The 24,502-nt window shown below is 41.4% G+C and overlaps 1 protein-coding gene across 2 annotated transcripts in view; it reads right to left on the bottom strand.

Annotated features, from left to right (window-relative positions):
• Window positions 1-22,749, bottom strand: part of LOC120551896 (gamma-aminobutyric acid receptor subunit rho-3-like) — a 30,483-nt gene extending 7,734 nt beyond the window's left edge. Inside the window, exons 1-5 of one of the 2 annotated variants that reach the window (XM_039789467.1) lie at window positions 22,185-22,749; window positions 17,096-17,208; window positions 4,550-4,617; window positions 3,125-3,348; window positions 13-95 (exon numbers count right to left, since the gene is read on the bottom strand). In XM_039789467.1, the coding sequence (XP_039645401.1) occupies window positions 13-95; window positions 3,125-3,348; window positions 4,550-4,617; window positions 17,096-17,208; window positions 22,185-22,324 (628 nt within the window). In that variant the 5' untranslated portion in view covers window positions 22,325-22,749. The remainder of the gene's footprint in view (window positions 1-12; window positions 96-3,124; window positions 3,349-4,549; window positions 4,618-17,095; window positions 17,209-22,184) is intronic. The other variant, XM_039789468.1, reaches the window with a different exon arrangement.
• Between the last annotated feature and the right edge of the window lie 1,753 nt (window positions 22,750-24,502).

The raw sequence follows: 24,502 nt of genomic DNA on the forward strand, positions 1-24,502 counted from the left end.
TGTGTGTCTCACAGCTCTCCAGCTCCAGCGAGCAGTTCTGTGTGTCCAGAGGAAAGCTGCTGAAGTCCATCGAGCAGAGAGCCGTCACCGTGACCCTGAAACACAAAAACACAACCAGACATTACGCTGTCAGTACAGTCTGTCACCATGTATAAATGGTTTATGTAAAACACACATAGTAGTATGTATACAATTATGACAATAATTTGTTTTCTTTGATATTTATATGTGAGATGTGCTGTTATCTGGTATGTTATATTTTGTTATAAGGCTTATTGATATATGACGCATTAGCTGTTTAATTCGGCTGTATATTTTGTCAATATACTACTAATATATACTATACTAATATGTGTGCTATGTTAATTGTGGGGTCAAGGGCAGGTGAGCGAGTCACTGTTTTGTATATATGTTTGTATCTGTGTTTTTTTTTTTTTTTGTATATGTATTGTAGGCCTATGATTAACTTTTGAGATGCTACATCTCAAGGGGTTATCCTGAAATAAATTCAATTCAATTCAATTCAATTCAATGTCACTATGTCCTGGATAGAAACCTCTCCTGCCACTGGAAAGGAAACCTGAGCTTCACCTCTTTCTTAAGCTCCTTTAGGACCGAAGAGTAGAGAAGGAATCGAGTGTGTTAAGCAAAAAGGACGAGAAACAACAAGGAGTTCTGCAGCAATCCAAATCCAAATTTTTTGGTTTCACAAACATTTATCCAAGTTAAAAAAGTGATTCTCAAAGTGGGGTCCGGGGTCCCCCAGTGGTCCTTGAGAGTGTTCCTATCTATCTACCTACCTATCCTATTGTTAAACCAGATACATTAAATCCAGTGCAATACTTATCTCAGGGATATACTGTACATAAGACATTGTCTGTGTGTATGTTCATGTCATTTTCTGTTGTTATACATGTTTTCTTTGTTTTCCTATAGTTTGTCATTTGTGGTAATGTTTCATGTATGTCTGTTGGTGTTATTAATCTCATGTATGTTTGTATGTATGTGTATGTCCTCTTTTTTATACGAGCTACACAGGGATGCACAAAGAATTTCAGCCTTGGCTGACAATAAAGTTGTATCTATCGTTCCAGGGGTTCTCTTAATACATCCATGGTCTCCAGCAACAAGTGGAATAATTTTTTCACTAAACCTTTCACTATAAGTCCATCCATAACTAACACAATGACAGAATATGACTATTTTTGGTGATGGGTTTCACACAGTTTTTTGGGTGTTGTCCATGTTTTCATCTTAAACTTTGACTCTCTCACTGTGTGTTTTGACTTTAACTATCAAAGTTAATCTGAACATTTAAAAATGTCTTGTTCAGTGGTGGGTAACACCAAAGAATTTCTAATAAGGGAAGACGTTCCTCTCTCGTTACTTCCGGCTTCTGAACTGGTTGCAGCTCCACCAGAGTTCCATATAGGGGGCGCTCACAGGCCAGTACAGAATGATAGGGGCTCTATGGAGCTATACCCCTCAAAATCCACTTTTCTCAGGATATGATTTTTTTTTTTGTCTAGTAATTTGAATGTTGCATTCGAAAGAGGAGGCAAAGAAAATACACATTGCTAGGTGTTAGATTTTTTTAAAGTGGCTCTTTTTGTTCTAAAAAGCCTTTTAAAATGTCAATGATGTCGTACACATAAAAAGGGCTATTTTAAAATTAACTTAAGTGTCTCAAGCAAAGAAATCATTTTAAGGGCTTTTTTTGGTCTTTAACCTGTTTCAATAACTTACACAATATATTTAGCTCATTCTTCCAATGGTTCGGGGAGGGTTTAGTTATAAAATATCTACATTTATGTGTAAAATGTTTTCCTAAAAGCACAAAATGCCAGAATGAAAAACTGCTGGCTTCAAAACAGCTGTCCACTAACCAGTGGGTGACGTCACAGATGCTACTTCCATTATGTTTACAGTCTTTGCTCCTAACAGGTGACTGTGCCAAACCTGGGAGCCATATATTAAATTAGGTTGTGTGCTGACAAGCTGAAATGTGAAATGTTTGAGTATTTGGATGGGTAAGGCTTGTACGGGCCGGTTTAAAGCATCAGGTCTGCAGACAAAACACCTGCATGTCCCGGGGGGCCTCTAGCTCACCCAGTAGAGTGTTTATTATATATTTTTGTCGTACTGCACATTGCTGCAGCTCCTCTTGTCACCCTGTGTGTTGAGCTCTCTGTTTTAGCTACAGAGTGAGGCATGTCACTTCTGTTCCATCTTTGTTGGGAGTCACACATGCGCAGTACCTAGGTAAGGACTACTAGCCAGTCAGAAGTAGAGTATGAGGGCGTGCCCTGACAGTACCTAGGTAAGGACTACTAGCCAGTCAGAAGTAGAGTATGAGGGCGTGCCCTGACAGTACCTAGGTAAGGACTACTAGCCAGTCAGAAGTAGAGTATGAGGGCGTGCCCTGACAGTACCTAGGTAAGGACTACTAGCCAGTCAGAAGCAGAGTATGAGGGCGTGCCCTGACAGTACCTAGGTAAGGACTACTAGCCAGTCAGAAGCAGAGTATGAGGGCGTGCCCTGACAGTACCTAGGTAAGGACTACTAGCCAGTCAGAAGCAGAGTATGAGGGCGTGCCTGACAGTACCTAGGTAAGGACTACTAGCCAGTCAGAAGCAGAGTATGAGGGAGTGCCCTGACAGTACCTAGGTAAGGACTACTAGCCAGTCAGAAGCAGAGTATGAGGGAGTGCCCTGACAGTACCTAGGTAAGGACTACTAGCCAGTCAGAAGCAGAGTATGAGGGCGTGCCCTGACAGTACCTAGGTAAGGACTACTAGCCAGTCAGAAGCAGAGTATGAGGGCGTGCCATGCTAGCAGCTAGGCGAGCATTATAACGTGTGTTGTCTCTGAAGTAAAGGCTGGACTACAACAGAGCTGTTTGGAGCAGTTGGTGAACAGTGTTTTCTGTTGGAGATGGTAAGTCCCTTTGGGGGGGACTTTGGGCTTTTTCACTTTGTAAACCTATAACGTGCACAAAAAAAAGATATATAACACAATAAAGGAAAGGGTAAAATCCAAAAAGCATAATATGAGCACTTTAAATCTGCATGTCTGAACCTCCACCACTTAACTTGTGGTGTCCCCCTCCCCTCGGCGTGCCCTACCTGACGCTGTACAGGATCTTTCCGTCGGGGTAAACCCGCAGCATGATGTTCTCCATGGTGGTGTCGTGGATGAAGGAGCGCTTGGAGTGGACGAAGAAGACGTCAGGAACCCAGATCTTCTTCACCAGCCTCGAGTCAAACGTCCTGCTCTGATTGTTTCGGGACGGAAAGGCCAGCCGCTCGTCTTTCCAGTAGTGCCGCAGGTACAGAGTCATGGTGAAGTCCTGCGGGACGCGGCAACCACAGAGATCATTTAGATGTTTGATTTGTGATTCATGAACTTTAAATCCACAACAATTCATTAACAGTTACAGAACAGCTTTTTTTTCTTTGCGTCATAATCATTACTGTTCCTATGTTTAGTTTTTCCGCTCTTAGTTCCTCCCTTTTTTTTTTTCCTCTTTTGGCTTTCTTTGTTCTAATTTTGTATGGCCATTTAAAGCATTAACTTGTATGAAATAACTTAAACGAAAACAAATGTAATAAAGGATTTCCTCTTAGGTTTTCTAGACACATTATCCTGATAAAAGTAAGAATATTTTTCAGCAAAGTGGAACAAAATGTAAGGGGAAAAAAGTCATCATTTGATGTCAAAGTCTGACATTATATGCAAAAGGGTGAAAAGAAATCGTGTCAGTGATGGAGGAGATGGACATTTTTTCTGCAGCCTGAATTGGATTGCGTCCAGACGACATGAAGATATTCTTTTTTTTACCGTTCCAGTTGAGGCTGCCATGACGACACTGCCCTCCCTCCACCATTCATCTCTCTTGGATGGAGGAACTTGATAAGACTTGTAAGTGAGTGGCTGGCTGAGTTGAAAGCAGAGCCATTGAGGGGGTCACACACCAGACAGGAAGTGACGTCCAAAGTCGACATCACCTTTATTTAACCCTCGGAAGTTCCAGCTTTCAGTAACCTCATATTATCATAATAATAAAATTCTGATATTTTAAATGTTTTAAAAAGCAACAAAGATGTTAGCTACTCATTTTTTTCCATGAAAATCTAGATTTTTTTTATATCTATATTTTTATTATTCTGATTGATGATTGATGGTCACTTGGTCCATCCATTTAAGTCCCTTATTGAATGAACAACCTTATTTTTGAAAGTTGATAGTTGAAATGGCTTTAAAGATGTCAAATAAAATTAAAATAACATGACTTCAGGCTTAGTTAAATTGTGAGGATTTACTTGAACGCATAGAATCACATATTTCGACACATTACATGAATATAATGTGTTAATAAACGGTAGAATTGTCATAAAAACTCAATGTTCAACCGGTATGTTTGTTGCATTTTCTGCCATTAAAATGCTGCCCATTGACTAGTTTCTCTGCCACATTCACCAGTGGATAGAACATGTTTGAAGCCCGTCATCACAGCTGGGAATGAAGTTTAAGATGTTTGAGATCCTCACCATGTTGACCTCTGAGATGCTGTCGATGCTCTCCACCTGCACATCGATGCCCACAGGGATGGCTGCACCTGAAAACCATCATGTTCATGTTACACTTCATAACTCAAACTCATAAATCAGGGTTTTCTGCAAGAAGTGACACTGTACTTTACATCAGAACAACTTCCAGGAAAACACATTCTCCGTTCTCCTTTCACCTGCAGAAACCTGCAAAAACTCAACCTCTTGACATCTTTGCAGCGTGTATTTAGGATCATGAAACTACAAATAACTGCATCACAGACAATGTCAACTGTCCTAATACTTTTCACAATATTTAGTAAAGAACTGTAGGTGATAAAGATAGAAAGATTTATGAAAGGAGACCTGTAATTATGGTAAACGAACATTATAGTTTCTCATAGTTTGGAAGCCCTGAGAGGCAAAAACTAAATCTGATGCTCCATTCTCTAAGTCCGATCTAAATTGTTTGTTTCGCTCCTGTGTTTTTTACTTAAAAACAGGTGAAAAACAAGTTTGTGCAGGTAATAAGTATTATTTTTTCAATTCATTTTTGTTATTCTTGTACTCATTTCAGTCACAAGAGGCAAAAGAGGCACGACTTCCCCACGTTTTCTTCCAGGTGAGTTTTAATGTCAAAAAGTAACAATTCATGGATTGATTTTGAGAGTGCAGTTGAAGGTGGACTACAGGGTTTAGAGTGCATGGAGAAATATAACTCACCTTGAAGAAAACACAAGTCTTATTTGGAACAGAACATGGGAAAGTGGTGTACTTCAGCTTTTTTGTGGTCAGAATTAGTATTACGAAAACAACGAAAACACCCGTTTTCAGATAGCTTACAAAAATGGTAACTTAGAAAAAAATCATCCTGGCAAAACTTTTTTTTCCACCTTTGCTAAAAGAGATATTTTGCAGATTTGAATCCATCCCTTTGTCATGGCAGTGTGGGCAGTGTGTGTTTAGATGAACACACACTGCTGCTCCTCTGTGTGCTGGCCCCACGGAGGGAAGCCAAACACCTTTAAACTAAACACACTGCCCACACAAAGAGGACACAGAGCTGGATCAAAATCGGCAAAGCATCCCTTCACGTCGTCAACACAGGAGAGAAAATGAATCACCAGAATTACTTTTCTTCACATGCCTCTCTGGGCTTCTGTACAATGACAATCAGATATCAATTTCTCTGCTGTAACCAGTTAGAGGTAGTGATGTGATTTTACTCTGCAGTGTCAGAAAACCTGCTCTGTAACTTTCAGTGGAGAATTTGAGTGTCCCATGATTGTGTACATGGTTGCTGCAGAGAATTTTTCCACCTTAACACATGTTAAATTTTGGATTAAACACTCCAAATCTTATCTTAGAACTTATTTCTAATAAAATTGGTCCAAAATCACTTGTCTGCGAGTCTTTCTGCAGCTTCTATAACATGCATCGCTATCTGTATCGGCCCTCAAAACCTCATTTTGGTCAAACACTGGTAACAACATCCTTGGTCTTCGCCTCCAGCTCACAGCAGCATCAACATCTGTCCTCCACTCCCCCGCTCCATCCGCCTCATTAGCAGATTAAGCTTGTTTAACCGCTAAACCTGAACAGCCTGATTTGTGCACACAAACAGACCGTAAATAGCTAAACAGCACGAATCCCTGTTTTGCTGCTCTGCCTCCACAAATCAATCATGACCTGACAAAGTTTGGGCAGGATATTTTCAGGGACATTTGTCCACCAACTATGACGCCGTTTGGTGGTCTTTCTGCCTTTTCCTAAGAATCTACTCGGCTAATTTTAGGATGTATCCACCCGCTGCAGCCTGCAGACTACAGAGCTCATTCCTGACTCGACCACAAGCATCAGCAATGATTTTACTGTTGTCTTAAACTCTTAAAGGTCTCTCACATCTGTATCATGATGTTCTTTATAGAGTCAATGTTAAAAGTTTAACAATGAGGGGAACGCAACCACCGGGGAATGTGCCACTGTGACTGTCAGTTTACAGTACGGATAAATCACCTTGACAACTGTGAACTTTCCCATCACTCAGTGTGCTTGTTTGGTGATTTGCAGCTCAAACGATGTCTATGTGTCTACATTTAAACTAGGCTGAAATGGGAGTGCTGTTAGACACATAGACAGTATATAATGGACCAACAGATCCCGTTGCTCTGGACGGAGACCAGTGGAGGATATTAGAAGTCACTTTTCCGATGAGCGCTGAGCGTTACTGAGCAGCCTCCAAGTCTTCTGGTAGCTGTGCCAAGAGAAATCTCAATCATTCCGTAGGTATATTTAAGGAGATAACATAGGCACAGGCTAATTATTGCTAACTAAAATGCTAGTTAACATTAGTAATTAAACCTAAACAGCTAATGGAAGTCCAAACTGCCTGTGAGCTTCTCCTGTACTATACGGTAATTCCTCTACTATGCGACAGTAAGTTGCGTGGTTATGACACAATCGTTAGCCTATTTTTACAAAAGCGTCTGCTACGGAGCCATAACGTGAGGTACAAGGTAATGGAGCCTTTTATACATTGTTGAGTTTCTTTAGAAATAAACAATGGAGAAAAAAAGTCTTTAAGCGCTTCAGATGTAAAGTTATTCGCTGTCAATGTGATGTCAAAATGAATGGCAGTCAATGGGATGCTAACGGGAGGTGATGGCTTGGTAGCATCAAAATGGCGCCATAGGAGGTTTGAGTTCTGAATCTAGATTACATTATAATTCTGGTTTCATCTGTATTCAAATGACTATTTTCGATGTAAAGCAGGTCCTGACTACACATTGAAATATAGTTATTTTAATGCTGTGGACGGTTATAGGTTATATGTCAAGATGTATGAAAACTTTCTCTTAAGCAAGCAAATGTCATTTGTAAAGAGTTCCCTCACACTACACCACTCCTCCGCTCTCTTCACTGGTTACCACTGGTTACCAGTTGCTGCCCGCATCTGCTTCAAGACACTAGTACTTGCATACAGGGCCATGAACGGATCAGACCCAGCTTACAGCCAGGACACGGTCCAACCCTACACCCCAACCCGCCCACTCCGCTCTGCATCAGCCAACCTGCTCGCTGCCCCCTCACAGCGAGGGACAACTAATCACTCAACCAAATCCCGACTGTTTGCCGTCCTGGCTCCTAAATGGTGGAATGAGCTCCTTATTGACATCAGGATGGCCGAAAGCCTACACATCTTCCACCGAAGGCTCAAAACACATCTCTTCCGACTGCACCTCTGATAAACATAAAAAAAAGAATATATAAAAGTATTAAAAAAAACTGATAGAAGGTTGAAAAAAGTGATAAAAATGCTTCAAAAACGTGGGGAAAAAACTTCCAAAAAAATCCACAGAGACATCAGAAAAAGTGACAAACTTGGAAAAAAAAAAAGTGACAAAAAAGTCAGAAAAAGCTTTAAAAACTTGCCATAGAAAAAGCTAAATTGAGTGATATTACACAGAGCTCAAAATTTAGGCAGAGGATCTCTGGGTTTATTACTTTGAACGAACCGGGAAATGAGTGAACCGAAACATATGAGTGAGTATTGAGTGCATAACAGTATGTGGGCCAATAAAAGAAAAGTTAGGTTTTAGTAGAAAAAACTCTTTTCATCTTTTTTTAGGATTGGGAAGATACACACATACATACACACAACCGGCACATATGGGTACTTCGCTAAAACTCAAGGCCGCGCCCCCCTTTTGGGGGACAGAAAACCGACGGTCCCATAGAAGTCAATGCAATTTGACGTGTGTTTGGATTATAATTTTGACAAATGTGTGTGGATTTTTTTCTTGTTAAACAGATGGTTTGTTTTATACACATGTCTAATGTTTATTGTATAACCTTGCCTGAACCTGAGCATTCACGATACCTTAATAAACTAAGGTTGATCGCCGCCATGTCCCCTGTCTTCCCCTGTATCAGTAGATCAATGACCCAACACGGTGGCCGCATACTGCTAAATGTAGAAATACATATCTGATTAAATCACTACTATTAGGCTGAGTGTCGTCTGTAATTAATCAACCTGTTATTAATAACCAACTGTTCGATCTATAAGCTGAGATTTAGTTGGAGACGACAGTCTGATGCTGCTAAACTGTTAGCAGCTTCCCACTAAAGCTAATGTTGGCTATCCATCAGTAGTAACTGTCACCAGCATCATTTACCACACTGACTGAAAATATTCCCGTTTCTTATGAGCCTCATATATCAGTGTGAAAGTCTCGATTAACCCGCTACACAACAGCTGTTTCTCTCCTGATGTGACAGCATGATTCTTCCCTCTCATAGGGAGCCTCGGTGATGCTGGTCTGGTCTATAGCCTGGAGCCAAAGCCCATCTATCAGGATCTATTTTAGGACATGGCAAGAGGACAAATCGAAGATCGGGGTTTTTGGATATATTGTTGGTGCAACAAACTACTCAGCAACCTTTCGGCATAGTTATTAATTCAAAACGGTTTGTTTAAAGTAAAAGTTTGGAGCGATTTACATTTCCTCTGTCCTCCTCTGGATTGTTCTCCCCTAAAAGTGGGAGTGAATCTGTTCAGAGACATTCTATGACGTTGCGCCGGTTTTGCATATCCAGGACTTAGCCAAAAAATGTGAAGAAAAACAACTTCTCAGTCCCTCCCCCCTTTCTGCTAAAGCCCAAAACAGTCTCCTAAGCCCCTCCCCCACCCCACAAGGGAGAATGAACGTGTGTGCATGAGCAGTGATTGACACGCAGTTAGACATCCCCCCTGGCCCTGATTGGTGCATCTGAACAGGGAGCGGTGGATTTTTGCAAATCGCACTACAGGCTGTAGGTGGAGCCAGAGGAGCTGGATTATTTTTTTTAAATGACCTGCTTCATGTAGTTCTACTGGAACATAGGGTCAGTTTCATCATATGACAGAAAGTTAGTTTTATAAGTCTTACCTACTGCATCTTTAATTGTGTCTAGCTACATATTGTTGTTGAGACGGTTTTCTGTTAGTATCTTAGAGGTCACAGGTTTAATCTGTTGTTTTATTTAATATACCTCAAAGACCAAAGTCCAGACCAAGAAAATGAAAAAAGCATTTTGACCTGCAAATCACCAAAACCATGTCTGCTGGTTCAGTGTGCATGAACACACACACACACACACACACACACACACACACACACACACACACACACACACACACACACACACTGGTTTGGTCTGTCATCTCCGTCTAGACGTGGTTTACAGTATATTCCTGTTTTCACCCTCAAGGCTAACAAGGAGAAAAAAGATATACTTGAAAGTGTCTGTGTGCTTTCTGTGGATGTACAGTGTGTTAATTCCACTTGAATGTTAGCAGGCCGGCAGCTCAATGAACACTTTATTTAATGAAGTTCATCTGACAGCCAGGACCATAAAGCTCCTGCTGCAGCCCGGCTTTGTCCCGACGTGACTCGTAAAAACCACCAAGCGGTGCCGACTCAACATTTAACGTAGCCCCGACAACGCGTGCTCTTTGGTGGGAAAAACCTGAAACAGAAGGTCACTCTCTCTCTCTCTCTCTCTCTCTCTCTCTCTCTCTCTCTCTCTCTCTCTCTCTTTAGCTGCTTTCCTTTTCCCATGTCGCACCCAGTCAAAAGATGTTTAAAACAGTTTATAGAGAAACTCGTGGAAAAAAAGGTCAGGTTCAACTTTCAAAGTTTTTTGAGGCGACATCAACACTACGTTTTTGTATTCAAACAGTTTCCCATCATACCATCAACACATTTATCTCCGGATTTAAAAACAACAACATTGAAGGTAGCAGCTACAGTACAGTACGCGTGACCTTCTGCTTCCTGGGCTTAACTTACTTCTCTCACGTACTTAACTAACGCCACCTATGTAAGTGACCTAACAAACTAACTTATTTCAACCCAAACAATGATCCTTTCCTGAACCTAACCAAGTCGTTTTGTTGCCTAAACAGGTCCTGAACTGCAGGGGCTGAGCAGGCCCGCTGATCGCTCATGTTGCTGGACATTTGAAGGATAACGCACGAACGCCCTCCCTCCCACCCCGGACACAAACTCTTTGTCAGCTAGCCCTTGTGAGTCAGGCGTCTCAAAAGCTCCTTGCAACTTGTGACAGGAGAATAATCTCTCTTCACACAAAACCTCAAGATAAACAGGAGTAAAATGCATTAACTACAGTGCCTTAATTATACATTTGGACAAGATGGGGATAAAATACGGGCTATAAACAATATTGTTAACCCTTGTGTGGTCCTTCTCAACAACATAAACGTGGTCCTGAAGGACCACGTTTATGTTGTTGAGAATTGCTCTCTAAACCCTGTCTCTTGTAAAGTAAGTAAGTAAAGTTTGTTTCTAGAACACATTTAAACACAGTTTAAGCTGACCAAAATGCTGTACAAACAAGCACTAAGGTGCTGTATTAACCCTTGTTTTGTCCTTCGGGTCCTGGTGACCCGGTTAGAATACAACCGTCAATGAGCACAACACCAGATCAACAGGATATGAACGACTCAAAGAAATCTGAAATCTGCAATTCAGATGTCTGGATCGGGCAGCACCTGTTTCTCAAGGACACACAAATGTAGTTTCCACTTTTTGGGCTCTCTGGGATCGAGGGAAAACATCCTCTGGTGGTGAACCTTGAACAACCATCAGCAGCATGTTAACAAGTCGATGAAAAAGGAAAAGTTGGTCGTGGTTGTTCCTGCTCAGCCTGCATCACTAAGAGAGGAAATCAGGGGCTCACATTTCTTTCTGCAGTATTAAGCAACGTCATTAGTGCGGTAAGTTATGTGATTGACAGCCTGACTTTGCGTGTTTGCTCAGCAACGGTGAAACAATGCTGCCAACAAGGGCTGGGTAATAATTCAAAATGATCATTTATCGTCTTTCAATGGAATCATATCGTGATGAAATCACATTTCGAGATATCGTGATATACAACTACATTGTCTAAATTGATAATAACAAGCACGTACTAACTTCATTTTCTCAGAAAATCTGTTGTGAAACATATTGAGGGAATATCATTTGGAGAATTGCAGATTTGTTTTAACATCACGCTATTTTCGTGCATGCATGTAAACATAGTCAGTATATAGCGGGAAAAAAATATTAATTTTTTCTATTAAATTTCACTCCACTTCAATTCCACATTATTGATGATTATTTATCTAAAATCTCATTAAATTTTTTTTTTGTGAAAGCACCAATTGCCAACCCTACACTATCGACATCGATGCATTTAGTCATAAATATCCTGATATTTGATTTCCTCCGTATCGCCCAGCCCTACTGCTAACCCTTCCATCTGTGCAGGTGTTGAAGGAAAAAGTTGATCTCTGGATGATCTGGCCTTAAAAAAGAGGATATTATTCTCTGCGTATGGCCCCAAAAGGCAGCAAAAGTTCATTATGTGTTGCACAGATTGTCCTGCTGGTCACTTAATCCAGCTCTGGACTTTTATTTGTGTAAATCTACAACATCTTAGTTAGTGAGCTGCTGCAGATTTACCTTAAAAAACATACAAATGTTGCCTGGTGCTTTTTTTTTTTTTGTCCCCAAAAGATATTTGTGTGCTCAGCGTTTTAAAATGAGTCGTTTAATCCCAAAACACAACGGCCGCAGATGGATCAATTCATGCAGTCATAAGCAGCATAATGCAGATTTAAGGCCGTGGGATGTTTCTGTCCAGCCTCGTGAGTATTTCTGATTTGACTCTCCGATCAAATGAGGGGTAAGGTGAAAGGTGGAGAGAGATTAAGAGGTGACTCTCTGAGCAGCTTTGGGAGAACGTAAACGTCAGACTCCTACACAGTCCATACTGACTCAACCCAGCCATGCGTAACACTGGCAGCTTGGGCGGGAACACTCTGTTATCAAAGCTCTGCTCGGGAAGCATCTGTAGGTTTAGGTTTTAGGCTACACACAAAGAACCACACCAGTGGTTTTCTATGTTACAGCACACTTACTACAAATAAAATATGTTAACGTCACAGCTACCCCTTTTGGGATTTTATTTTTACTGCCCTTAAAGCAGAGGTTTAATTTCTGTACAGTATGAGAATAGTTTACATCACATTCATCTGGCAGATGAATGTACAGTATGTGTCAGTGGTGGATTGTGACTAAGTACATTTATAATGGTTTTAAAGTGAAATACTTCTGATTTTTACTTTAGTTTTTTAAACCACAATGAGCCATTTCATCAGTTGTTTTGAATTGAAATAAAAAATATATATCCACTGATTTACAGAAATCTCTTAAACAATATAAATCTATGGAAAGAAGTATTTTGGGGCCATAGGGCAGTATGTGACGGCTCAGGAGTTTCAATATCAGGGCCCGCCTGAAACTAGGACCAGACGAGGTCACACAGTGTTTTATAAGGCTAGAAATATAGCGATTTTTACAGAGCTAGTAAAAAAACCCAGTTTCAAGCAGTTTATTTGGCCTCACAATTTTTAAATATAAAGGCGGTTACACACCAACCAGATGGCCGACCGTCGGCAGAAAAGCCAGTCGTACTGATCAGTCTCCCCGTGTTGGTCCAAAAAGTGCCTCAGAACACACCGAAGAGACGAGACGTAATACGTCTCCATAACAGCACGCGGCGCTAATCTGTATTGTTGCCCAAAAAATTAAAAGCGGCAGCTGATTGGACGAACGCGTCACATTGGTTTGTTTTCTCCGGAAATTCAAAGCCAGACTGTCATGGCGGCTCGTTCAGAATACGATCTCATATTGTACTAAAATAGTTCACTCAAACATGTTTCTGAAAACATTTTAAGAGAGAAATAGGCCGTGCTGAATCTGTCTTCATTTCAGCTCAACAAAGGTCAGTTTAAAAGATTTTCGTCAGATTTTGAGAGACTCTAGTCACGCTCATTCCGCTCCCCATTTCCGGGTGAGTCCCGACTGCCCTGCCGCCGACTGAACTCGTCAGGTCGGCCCAAAATAAACGTCGACAGACCCCCCGGACTGACGACGGCACGGGACACACCGAACAGACCGAACAGACTCGAGTCACTGACCTCGCCAGACTGTCTAACGGCCGATTATCGGGTTAGTGTGTCAGCGCCTTAACGGACGCGGCGGCCTGATGTGAAGTTTGTTGGGACGTTTACAGATGTCTTTAGTTTAAAAGTTGACCTCGATATTGAAATACTAACAAGTAACAAGATACAAGTAACAAAAATGTCTCACGTGTATTTCAGGACTGGGAGGGATCTGAGGAGGGAATGGTTGTGATTCTTTGGACACACACACACACACACACACACACACACACACACACACACACACACACACACACACACACACACACACACACACACACACACACACACACACACACACACACACACAGCAATAGGTTTATCTGAGGCAGGAAAAGATGAGATTTCTCTTTTGTGTGAAAGTATAGTGGGGTGAAACGCGGCGGGCCGTGGGAGCAGACAGGGGTGCTCTTGTTGTCCCCACCCTGAACGACGGACAGGACCACAGACACACACAGGACGCCAACGAACCTTATATAAAAAAATTTAAACTTTGTTAATTTTGTTAATTTTAGATACATACAGTTGTTTTTTAAATGTTTAGCTGGACTTGCACCTGAACCACTTTGTAAATTCGTGAACAGGTTGGAATCTTCAAGATCCACCAGAGCTGCTGCATGTGGAGACTGTAAAATTCCATTTTGTAAAACCTCTTTTGCCCAAAATGTTTTTTCCGTGAAGGGAGCCAAACTGTGGAACTGGCTCCCTACAAATATAAAGGCTATACTTAAATTGTCCACCTTTAAAAAATTTGTAAAAGCATGGTTAATACAGCAGCAGCAGTGTGATCATGCCATATGAAATATATAGCTGTGTGTTTGTGAGGTGTGCATCTGTGTGAGTCCGAGTTAATGTGTTTATTGACTACACTTATTTTTATTGCTGTTAACTGTTTTTTTTTTGTGAACATTTTATTGTATTCATTGTAAAAATTTGACTTCTTCTATTAGTTGAACTGTTAAAAGCCCTCCTAGGGACTGGTGTTGCGAATTAGCCTTGGCTACAAATACTGTGATACAGGCATCGGATTGTTATTTCTGTAATAATCTATGCTTTTTTGTATCTGTCCCTATTTAAATAAACTACAAAAAAAAAAAAAAAAAAAAGACTGAGGAGATACGAAGGCAACAAGGAGGCTGTGTGCGACTGTGACATTTACTCAAGTATTTCTTTTCATGCCACTTTATAATTCGACATTTATCTGACAGCCTCAGTTACTTTAGAAATTCAGATGTTTGCACAGAAGAAATATAACATTTTTACAAAATACCATGTTTTGTTGATCCTTACCTTACAAAGTGGAGTGATGTGGTTCCTTAACAAAAGAAACACACTTTTTTTTCATTTTTACCTACAATGGCTCTAATACGGCATCGCAGACAGTTGCCTTTTATCTACTTATTATACTCATACTTTTACTTAAGTAAACATTTTGATTACTTTTAAAGGAATATTCTTACAGTTATCACCAGTAAGTAAAGGATCGGAGTACATCTTCCAACCCTGGTCAGAAAGTAAGAGGATCTCGTGGAACAAAAACACTGTGACTTTAAATTATTTAAATTAAACACGAGGGTCCAAAGAAGTTTCAGGGCTGCTAGGTATAACCAGGATTTCCAGTCAAAAGGTCGTCAAAGTGAGAAAGAGTTTAGTTTTGATCTTTTTTAAAAAAATAATGTTTTGAGATGAATGGAAGAATGAAAGGAAGAGACTGTCACCACCAGAAAAAATGGCAGCATTGTCTTAACTATGTTTATATTTTGGTGACATGCACCTCTTGTGGTCGTGAAAATAATGAGTTTAAAACCCTCTCAGGTCAGGATCAGTGATTGGGCTGCACAAAGAGAAGATGGCAGTTTGAATCCTGTTTATAGTAGTCTCACTTTACCAGACCTTCCTCCACCGCGCTGCGGAGGAGGGTCTGGCTAGTGCACACAGATTCCAGGGAAGGGAGGAAAACGTGCTCTGGTTTATTGGCATTTCTTTAAACCAATCACAATCGTCAAACGTTCAACGTACGTTCAAAAGTTGTTTTAGTCGTGCAACAGAAAACTCTGATTGGACAGATCATACCAGCAAACTCAGAAGGGCTGAAAAAGGTGACAAACTTTTACACCGTTTAGCTGTCAGCATTTTAACCGTGTTTACTCCAGCCGCTGGCTAATGGTAGGCTAACGTTACCTGCTGTTGAGTGTAGCGTTAACTATGTTTCAGTTGTCTCTAACATCCGTTTTTTTTCGGAGCATCAGAGAGAAGCGCAGGCACAGAACAGAACAGAACAGAACAGGAAGGAAGGGAAGGAGTGGTAGCCACTCATTCACTGTGCAATTAATTAATAATCTACTCACATACATACACTCTAACTGCTCTTAACTGCTAATTTATTTAGGCTAAATGTCATTTATTCACTGTATAATAACACAATGCCATACACATTCCTATATATAAATATATATAAATATATATATATGTATCTTTATTTATCTGTAGTTTTTGTTTACTTCCTATATTTAGCTAAAAGTCTATTCTTCTTATACTGTATTTTCTATACTGTTTTTAATACCTTCTCTTTTTGTGTTTTGTAAACTGAAATCTGCTGCTGGAAATCTAATCTAATTTCCTTGCGGGAGTCATCCCAAAAGGATCAATAAAGAGAAGTCTAAGTCTAAGTCTAATTTAAGTGGCACCTAAATAAGGCCCTCAAATCCGCGTTGCTATTCGGTCCGGGAAATAACGGTCGTTAAGACACCGGTGCCATATTAGCACCGGGTCTCGGTCAAATGTTATTATCATATTTATATCTTTAAGTAAAAGTAGCAATAATAGCTCTGCAGAAATACTAAACTCTATTGTCGTGTGTTTGATACTGATGATCTTAGCTGCAGATTGTGTTGTTTCCCACCCCTCCATCTGCTCCAGACCTGGAATATAATCCAGATTAATGCACTCGAATCCCCCAACTCACACAATACACACACACACACACACTTACACACACACAATTGTGTAATCTGGGTCAGTGTTGGTGATTGGGATTGACACATCCGTTGTCTGGGTGACCCAGTGCCCATCATCACATCATCAAACCACCACATCATCAGCGTGGGGTGAGATTTTTTCTGCTGGACGCTGTGTGAGCGAGTGGATTAAATCATCAGGGATGAAATGAGGTGTGTGTGTGTGTGTGTGTGTGTGTGTGTGTGTGTGTGGGCGCTTGTAGTTTTAAACAATTGCAGTGAGGACATTTCTACATTGTAAGGACATTTTGGCCTGTTTGAAGGTTAGCATTTAGTTTTAACGTTAGCGTTGGTGGTAATACGTGCTATAAAAAGAGTATTAAAACATTCCACATGTAAAAAAAAAAAATATTACAAGGAAGAAAGAACTTAAAAAAGGAAAAAGGAAAGTAACACTAACGGTTAAAGTAATATAAAAAAACTTAAAAAAAAGTGTGTCTGGTGTGTGTGTGTGTGTGTGTGTGTGTGTCTAACCTCCAAAGCCTGGTCTCATAGCAAAGTCGTGCTCCTCGATTCTCAGCAGCTGTTCACTTTTTATCAGCAGTGTTTTGGTGCTGTCCTGTCTTTTCAGCTTGTAGTCAATCCGTCTGCGCGTTTTTTAAAAAAAAAAATCACCGAACACACACACACACACACACACACACACACACACACACACTGTGTTGAGTGATCGGTTGGTTAAATTGCACTTTTTAATTAGAGAAACACAGTTTGTGGATTCCTCTCTCTCTCCGTCCTCCCTCCCTCCCTCCCTCCCTCCCGGCCGTTGCTCTCATCTTGCCAAAACCATAACCTCAATCAAGGCGTGGCACGGCTCCATGAACAAACAAACACACGTGCACGCGTACACACGTGTGGACATGTTCTCTTTTAGGCTTCAAAACAATCCTCATACAACCAGCTGCTCGAAGCACATCACTGTGATGCAGATAATAAGCTTTTTACACTACATTTCCCATTAGTCCTTTCTTTCTCAACCTTCATGATGTATGAGTAATACTAATCTTATGATTTATAATAGAATAACAGTCAAAGAGGGCATTTTACTGATTTTACTTACAGACCTTTACTAAAGAAACATTAATGCAGGACTTTTACTGTAACAGAATATTTAACTGTGTGGTTTAAGTACTTTCACTTAAATAAAAGGATCTGAATACTTTTTTCTACATTGTATATCTCGGGGAAGAAGAATCTCCACCTAAGTGACATGCCCTGCACCAGACCAGAATGTAGAGAGATAATATTTGCAGAAGATGTAATTGAAATGGGAAATTATTCAATACAATTAGTAATTTTTCTTTTTTTTTTGGCAGCTCATCACAAATCTTTTGTTGCGATTGCCCAAAAGGCAAAAGAAAGTGGACATTTTTCTTTGTCAAACTTCTAATTGAAAGGCCATGAATACACCTTAAAGCTGAACCTTCTTTGAAGCTGCTTGAAATAACTAAATGTGACGTTGCATCGTGTGTGTTTTCAGCAGCAAAACAAGCGGTGAAATGCAAACTTTGTGTCCATTTGTCGTCACAGTGCGAGTGTTTTGAGTGATGACGTCTTCAGACGACATAAAGTAAACGCACGCAGTTAAATAAACCGTAAAATACTATACATGTCTGACATTCAGCCAGGGCAAACCCGACCAGACGACGTTCAGGATGTAGAAGATGTAATTACAGCCTGAGCACGACCGCTGCACCGTGTGTGTGTGTGTGTGTGTGTGTGTGTGTGTTTACCCCCTCTAAACACACACACACACACGTGCAGTGCACAGGTGAACACAGTGGGGAAAAAAGATCAGAGCTGTTTGAAATTTTCTCTGCTGACGGATGAAAAGCCTCTTTGAAAGTCACACACCTTCGCACACACAAACACACACTTGGTCTCCTTGTTATTGTGGGGTCAGGCTGAGTGTTTGAGCCAAATCCTTTCTCAATAACCCCCTTTAATTAACCTTGAAGCAATCACATCCATCAAACAAACCAAATTTGACAATAATCTCAAAACCTGAAGCTTACTCCAGGAACTAAACTCAAAACTCCCTTTTAAAGAAACTTAATTACCAACCGGGCTCACTTTCTTTTTGACACATTTCCAGTGTATGAGGAAGTATCCAGTTCCTTTACTGCAGTAAAAGTACTAATACCACACTGAAAATACTCTGTTACAGTAAAAGTCAGTCTTCTACTATATCTACTTAGTTACTTTCCTGACTCATTTGCTGTCATCGCCGTGTTGTTGCACTACAGGTCACCTGTCAGTCAAACAGTGAGGGTTACATCACTTTGTTGTTTTTCTCATGGTCATGCTTCACACACATCAACCGTCTGCCAGCTGTTGCGACAAACAAAGAGCAAAATGTGGCTTAAACTATTTAATCTGGAAATAAACCAGAGTTCAGTTAATATCTTAAGAAACAGGCTTTTAATGCAGAGACCGAATGGGTGTGAAATACGTAATAAAATGCACCACAACCCTGAGTAAAAATGTATGTTTACTGTTCTTTTTATTTGTTGTAACTGTCCCCAGGGCGGTCACGTTTCCGGCTCGGTTTGTCTGTTTGTCAGCAGGATTATAGAAAAACTACTGGCCCGATTTTTATGAAACTTGGTGCAAGGGTGCACCATGGAGAAGGAGAAGGAGAAACCCATTACATTTTGGATCACAATGGAAATAAGCCTTCGAACTTCATTGTGTTTTTATTTTATCCTCTGTGATTTTTAATGTTGGCCTATCTAATCACTGCTGTGCAGTATTATATGTCTTTTTTATCATTAAATAAATCAAATCGAAACGGATCTAAATCACGGGGCAAAGATATTATTTTTCACTTTTATAAAAAAAACAAATTGTGAGACTGGGTGACTGTGCGGCATTCATGTGGCGTCGGAATAATCGGAAAAATGAGTTCCCGACATTAACGCTGTTAGACAGGGCGTGACCTTGGTGGAGGTCTGCGCTCTCAGAGTGCCATTAAAGCTATTTTTTGTTTTGTTACATGTTCGAAATAAATTACATCAAAAAGTCTAAAACTATGCATCTTGATTTTAGTCTTTTTCTGCCTCATTAACAGGTTTCAAATAAAACACTTTTTGCAGACTCAATTGGAATATTTCCAATGAATGAAATTCTTTTTTTTTATTAACTCTTAAGCAATCCTTTCTTTTTTCTTTTTAATCTTACCCTCATAATATCCTTTATATGTTTTATTGCAGTTACTGCTTTGAAATAAGCTACTTTGATCCTAAAGCTACACCTGAATAATTCAAATGATAACAATTTAAAGCTTCAGTGATGTTTTAACGAGTGGTCTAAATCCTTCAGTTTGTAGGTTTTCCTACTAGACAAACAAAACGTGTTTGAGGAGCGCTCTCTCTGCCAAAAGTTGGAACATTTCAAACTTGCAGAAGTCAGTGTGCTGCTGTGAGCAATAAAAACAGCACAGTCGGTGAAAACTGAGCACCTAATATTACATTCAGGGAAGAAGTGTTTTAGGTCATTTGTGGTTTTTATGTGCAACAGGGAAGTGAAAGTGTTTGAATCATGGGAACTTCTGAGTGATGTGTTCGTTAGAAGTGAGATCACAGCTTCCTGGCAAACCACAGGAATACAAAAATACGACCTCTCTGCTCAGCTGCATCGAATTTGATCCTTTTCCATCATCAAGTCCAACCAGTTTGTAACAAAGATCGCACTGCTAAATTGTTTGAGTACTCTTTGCACTTTTTATCTGTCAAACTTTGTCCAATACTTTGGTTTTGGTAATACCTGCAAAACTAACTACATTCCCATCAGCCTCAGCTGTAGTTCGAGCTTAGTGCTAATAAGCAAATGTTAGCATGCTAACACGCTAAACTTCGATGGTGTCCACAAACATGACTCAAAATCAGAGCATGTGAGCGGAGAGCGAGCAAGGGTGACGATTTTAAAAGGGGCGCAAGGCGGATTTTTTAAATGTTCAAGCGTCTCCTCCCCCTCCAATTTCGCTCCGGTCCCGCTCATACCATGAGATGGAAGCATGCCCGAGCCCGTCTCGGTGTTCTGTAACGCAGTACATGCAGATGAACGACGCTCACCCTCCCTCTCCAATGCTGTCACTGCCTGCCATCTGGCCTACCTATATGTACTTTTTATTGTAGAATGCAGGTTTCCCCCAGGAGCTAACATAGCTTACACTAGCTCTTTATTTTTTTTTTTTAACAATGTTTTTATTGATTTTTCATTGCAATTACAACTTTTAACCTCTGCTGTCACCCTCTAAGACATGTCTCAGTCCTTTCCCCTTTCTGGGGTAGCCTAGAGCTCTAGACGCACCCTAGCAGCAGAAAATGTAATTTACAGCCAGGGTCAGTCTAGCAACTCTCCGTTGGCTTGCGATCTGGAAAAACCGAACTCTATTCAGGCCAATCACATCGTGTATAGAGTTGGTGGGCGGGCTTAACATAATGACGGCAGAGTTGAGACGGTTCTGCGTGAATTCCCCGCTACTTGAAAACAAAGACAATGGCTGCTGCTGCTGGCGAACAGCGGTCTTTGGAATCGGCTTTGGCCGCGACTCTGGAAGACTTGGAGTTCAGCTTTTCTTTGAGAAGAAGAACAAAGAACGGCTCTGAAATCATTCTTAAAAAAGGAAGATGTGTTCGGAGTTTTGCCGACGGTAAAAGTTTAATCTATCAACTAGCGTTGCTCTGCCTGGTTGTAGCGCTATCCTATTGCGTGCAGAGGGAATTTGAAAGACAACCGTTTATCCCGCCCCTCAGATTGAGCCCTGCCAATGGGTGAGTTCCCAGACCCAACATCCTGATGTGAGTCTGCCTTGTCAGGCTACTTCTGGGGTTCACCACTTATTGAATTTTAGGTATCCTGTACCGCACTTACCCTCTGTAGACGCTCCCCTACGTCTCCTTTTTTAGAAACTGGTGAAATAATTTCCAGATGTTCTCATACTCATACTACTACAATTAGTTTTTTAATATATATGTCAATCTCTCCATACATACATCGCGATCCAAGCACCAACTGTAGGTGCCGGGAGAGGCTTTATGCGGGGGAGCGAAAGGAACGAACAGCTCCGTGATCGAAGAGCGGGAATTCTCCCCTCTCCACTCCGTTTACACGCTCTGCTCCAAATTAAAGGAACACGCCGACTTATTGGGACTTTAGCTTATTCACCTCCAGGATCTGTGCTAAGCTAGGCTAGCGGTGGGAGCGTCAGACAGAGTTACAACACGCACGGAGATGAGAAGGGTATGTATGGACTTATCTAACTCTGGGGGGTACGGTGAATAAGACAAAGTCCCAATAAGTCAGCGTGCTCCTTTGCTCCGTATCTGTTGGCTGTATACATGCACGCAAATGTTTGCTCATATCAACTTTATCAGGTGACAACATGTCGGTGTTGTGTTTGCAGCTTGCTGCGCTGACCCCTAGTGACCACAAAATGAAGGTTTAAGAAGCACAAACAGTCGAAGAGAACACCGAGAGACGCTCCTAATCATCTGCATCATCTACTGACTCGCGCCGAGCGGTGACAAACGTGTGTGATCTGGGTCCATCTGAGTCTCACCCTCCAAACTGGAACTTGCTCTTCTCCCCGAGAAAGACCTCCTTGTGCCTCCTGCGTCCAGAGCCGCGACCGCCGGTCACCACGGCGACGAGGCTGGCGGCGGCAGCCAGAGCCAGGCAAGTCAGCACATCCGCCTTCATGTCTCACAGGTTTCCCCGCCACAATTGACACGACGCCAGCATCGCCGGCCAGCTCCCTGGCGTCCACACCGCCCCGCAGACTAATGCTGCTGGTTCGGGTCCAACATCCCGCAGCCAACCAGAGAGCTCCAGAACGAAGACAAACACATGGGTGATCTCTTGCGGTTCTCTCTTAAATGCATGTATATACTGTATATATATGTTCCTACATGCATGTGTCTCTGCAGCAGGTGCTTGTGCAGCTCCTCCGTCTGCAGCTGAACATCCCGGCTGCGATGATCTCCAGGAACCTTCTGCTGCTGCTGTCGTTCGCGCCTCCTCTCGCTCTCGCAGTCGGCCTCGGTCTGTTTTGTCTGCAGGTCTGTGTCGGATCTTTCTATCTCTGATTAAAATCGATATGAATCTATTCCTCGCGGCGATGGGAGGAATGACACTAATTCCACTCTAATCCTCTTATCTACGGCCACAGCAATCTTTCACTAACCTACAAACAGTCCCCCCACACACACACACACACACACCCCATCAGTAATCAGGATTTTGTCAGCGGGACAATAAAAAAAATCATGCACCTGGTGTGATTATATGGATTATAATATGCGATGAGCGCATACCTCCACATCGTGTGTGTGTGTGTGTGTGTGTGTGTGTGTGTGGAGAAGTTTTTTTGTGCGTGAAAATGAATCACGAGGTTTGAAAGCGGCTCAAACACCAAAAGGTCATCAAGATTGGGGGAGGTTTAATCCGAGTGGAGCGAGGTGCATCTAATAGCGTCTTCCTCAGTTTACACCTCTGGAAGACAAAACACACACACACACACACACACACACACACACACACACACACACACACACACACACACACACACACACACACACACACACAAGTCTGTATTACTATCTTTGTGGAGACATATCATTGACATAATGCATTCCCTAGCCCCTTAACCTAACCTTAACCATCACAACTAAATGCCTAACCTTAACCCTTACCCTAACCTTAACCATCACAACTAAATGCCTAACCTTTACCCTCACCCTAACCATAACCATCACAACAAATGCCTAACCTTAACCCTTACCCTCACCCTAACCATAACCTAATTCTAACCCTAATCCTAAAACCAAGTCTTAACCCTCAAACAACCCTTTAAACTCGTGGGGACCAGCATTTTGGTCCCCACGAGGCTGTGCAGACCCCACAAGTATACTGGAGTCCCCGGTTTTTGGACCCCACGAATATAGTAAAACAGGTACACACACACACACACACACACACACACACACACACACGCACACACGCACACGCACGCACACAAACACACACGCACGCACGCCTTCAAACACACACAAAAGCAATTTTAGATGTGTAGGGGGGCGTGTTTTTGCAATAAAGGAGTGTGAAGAATTTTCACTTTTGCAGTTAAACTGTGTTGCACCATCAGAGTTGTTGAGTTCCAGTGATATTAACTTGACAAATAACTCACTGGGGTTTTACTGATTTTTTACAATGTCATGATCATAAGAGACCCAGAGCTTGTTGTTCTAAAATCACACACAAAACAGAAAAACAAAACCTTTTCGACATCTTGTTAAAGTGTGACGCAACACCAGAGAGAAGAGCAGGGTTTGACTGCCTTCTCAAGTTTACACCTGTTACCACACCCATTAGTGAGATCACAGCGTACTGGAGTACACTACTACACAGTGGTGTAGTCTAATGTATTGTAGTGGGTATACTGTACCACTTTATTTTTCCTGAATGGGCCTTTGGGGGTGTAGTGTGTGTGTGTGTGTGGGGTGGGGGGGTGTCAAAGACTAATCTCCTGCATTGTGATACACTTTTATGCACCAATGTATGGTGGGAATACCACTATTTATCCTATGAGAAGGAAATCACAGATGACATTCAAAATATATCAAACATATAATGGAATATAAAGCAGTAAGGGGGCTTTCGTGTCAGGGACCTAAGCCTGGATCACAAAAGTTGAGCCCAAAGCAACGAGGAAAAAAATAAAATAGGCTACTTATATTTGTCTTAGATGTGTGGCGAAGGGAGGATGCTGGCTAGTGTAGGTGGAGCATTTGGGCGCGGTCGCTACGTACACACTACGCACTACGCTCAGCGTGTCAGTGAAAGATTCTGCACTGTTAGTTTAGTTTGCTGTCACATTAC

Source organism: Perca fluviatilis, chromosome 22 (genome assembly GCF_010015445.1).
Source record: "Perca fluviatilis chromosome 22, GENO_Pfluv_1.0, whole genome shotgun sequence".
Lineage (NCBI taxonomy): Eukaryota > Metazoa > Chordata > Actinopteri > Perciformes > Percidae > Perca > Perca fluviatilis.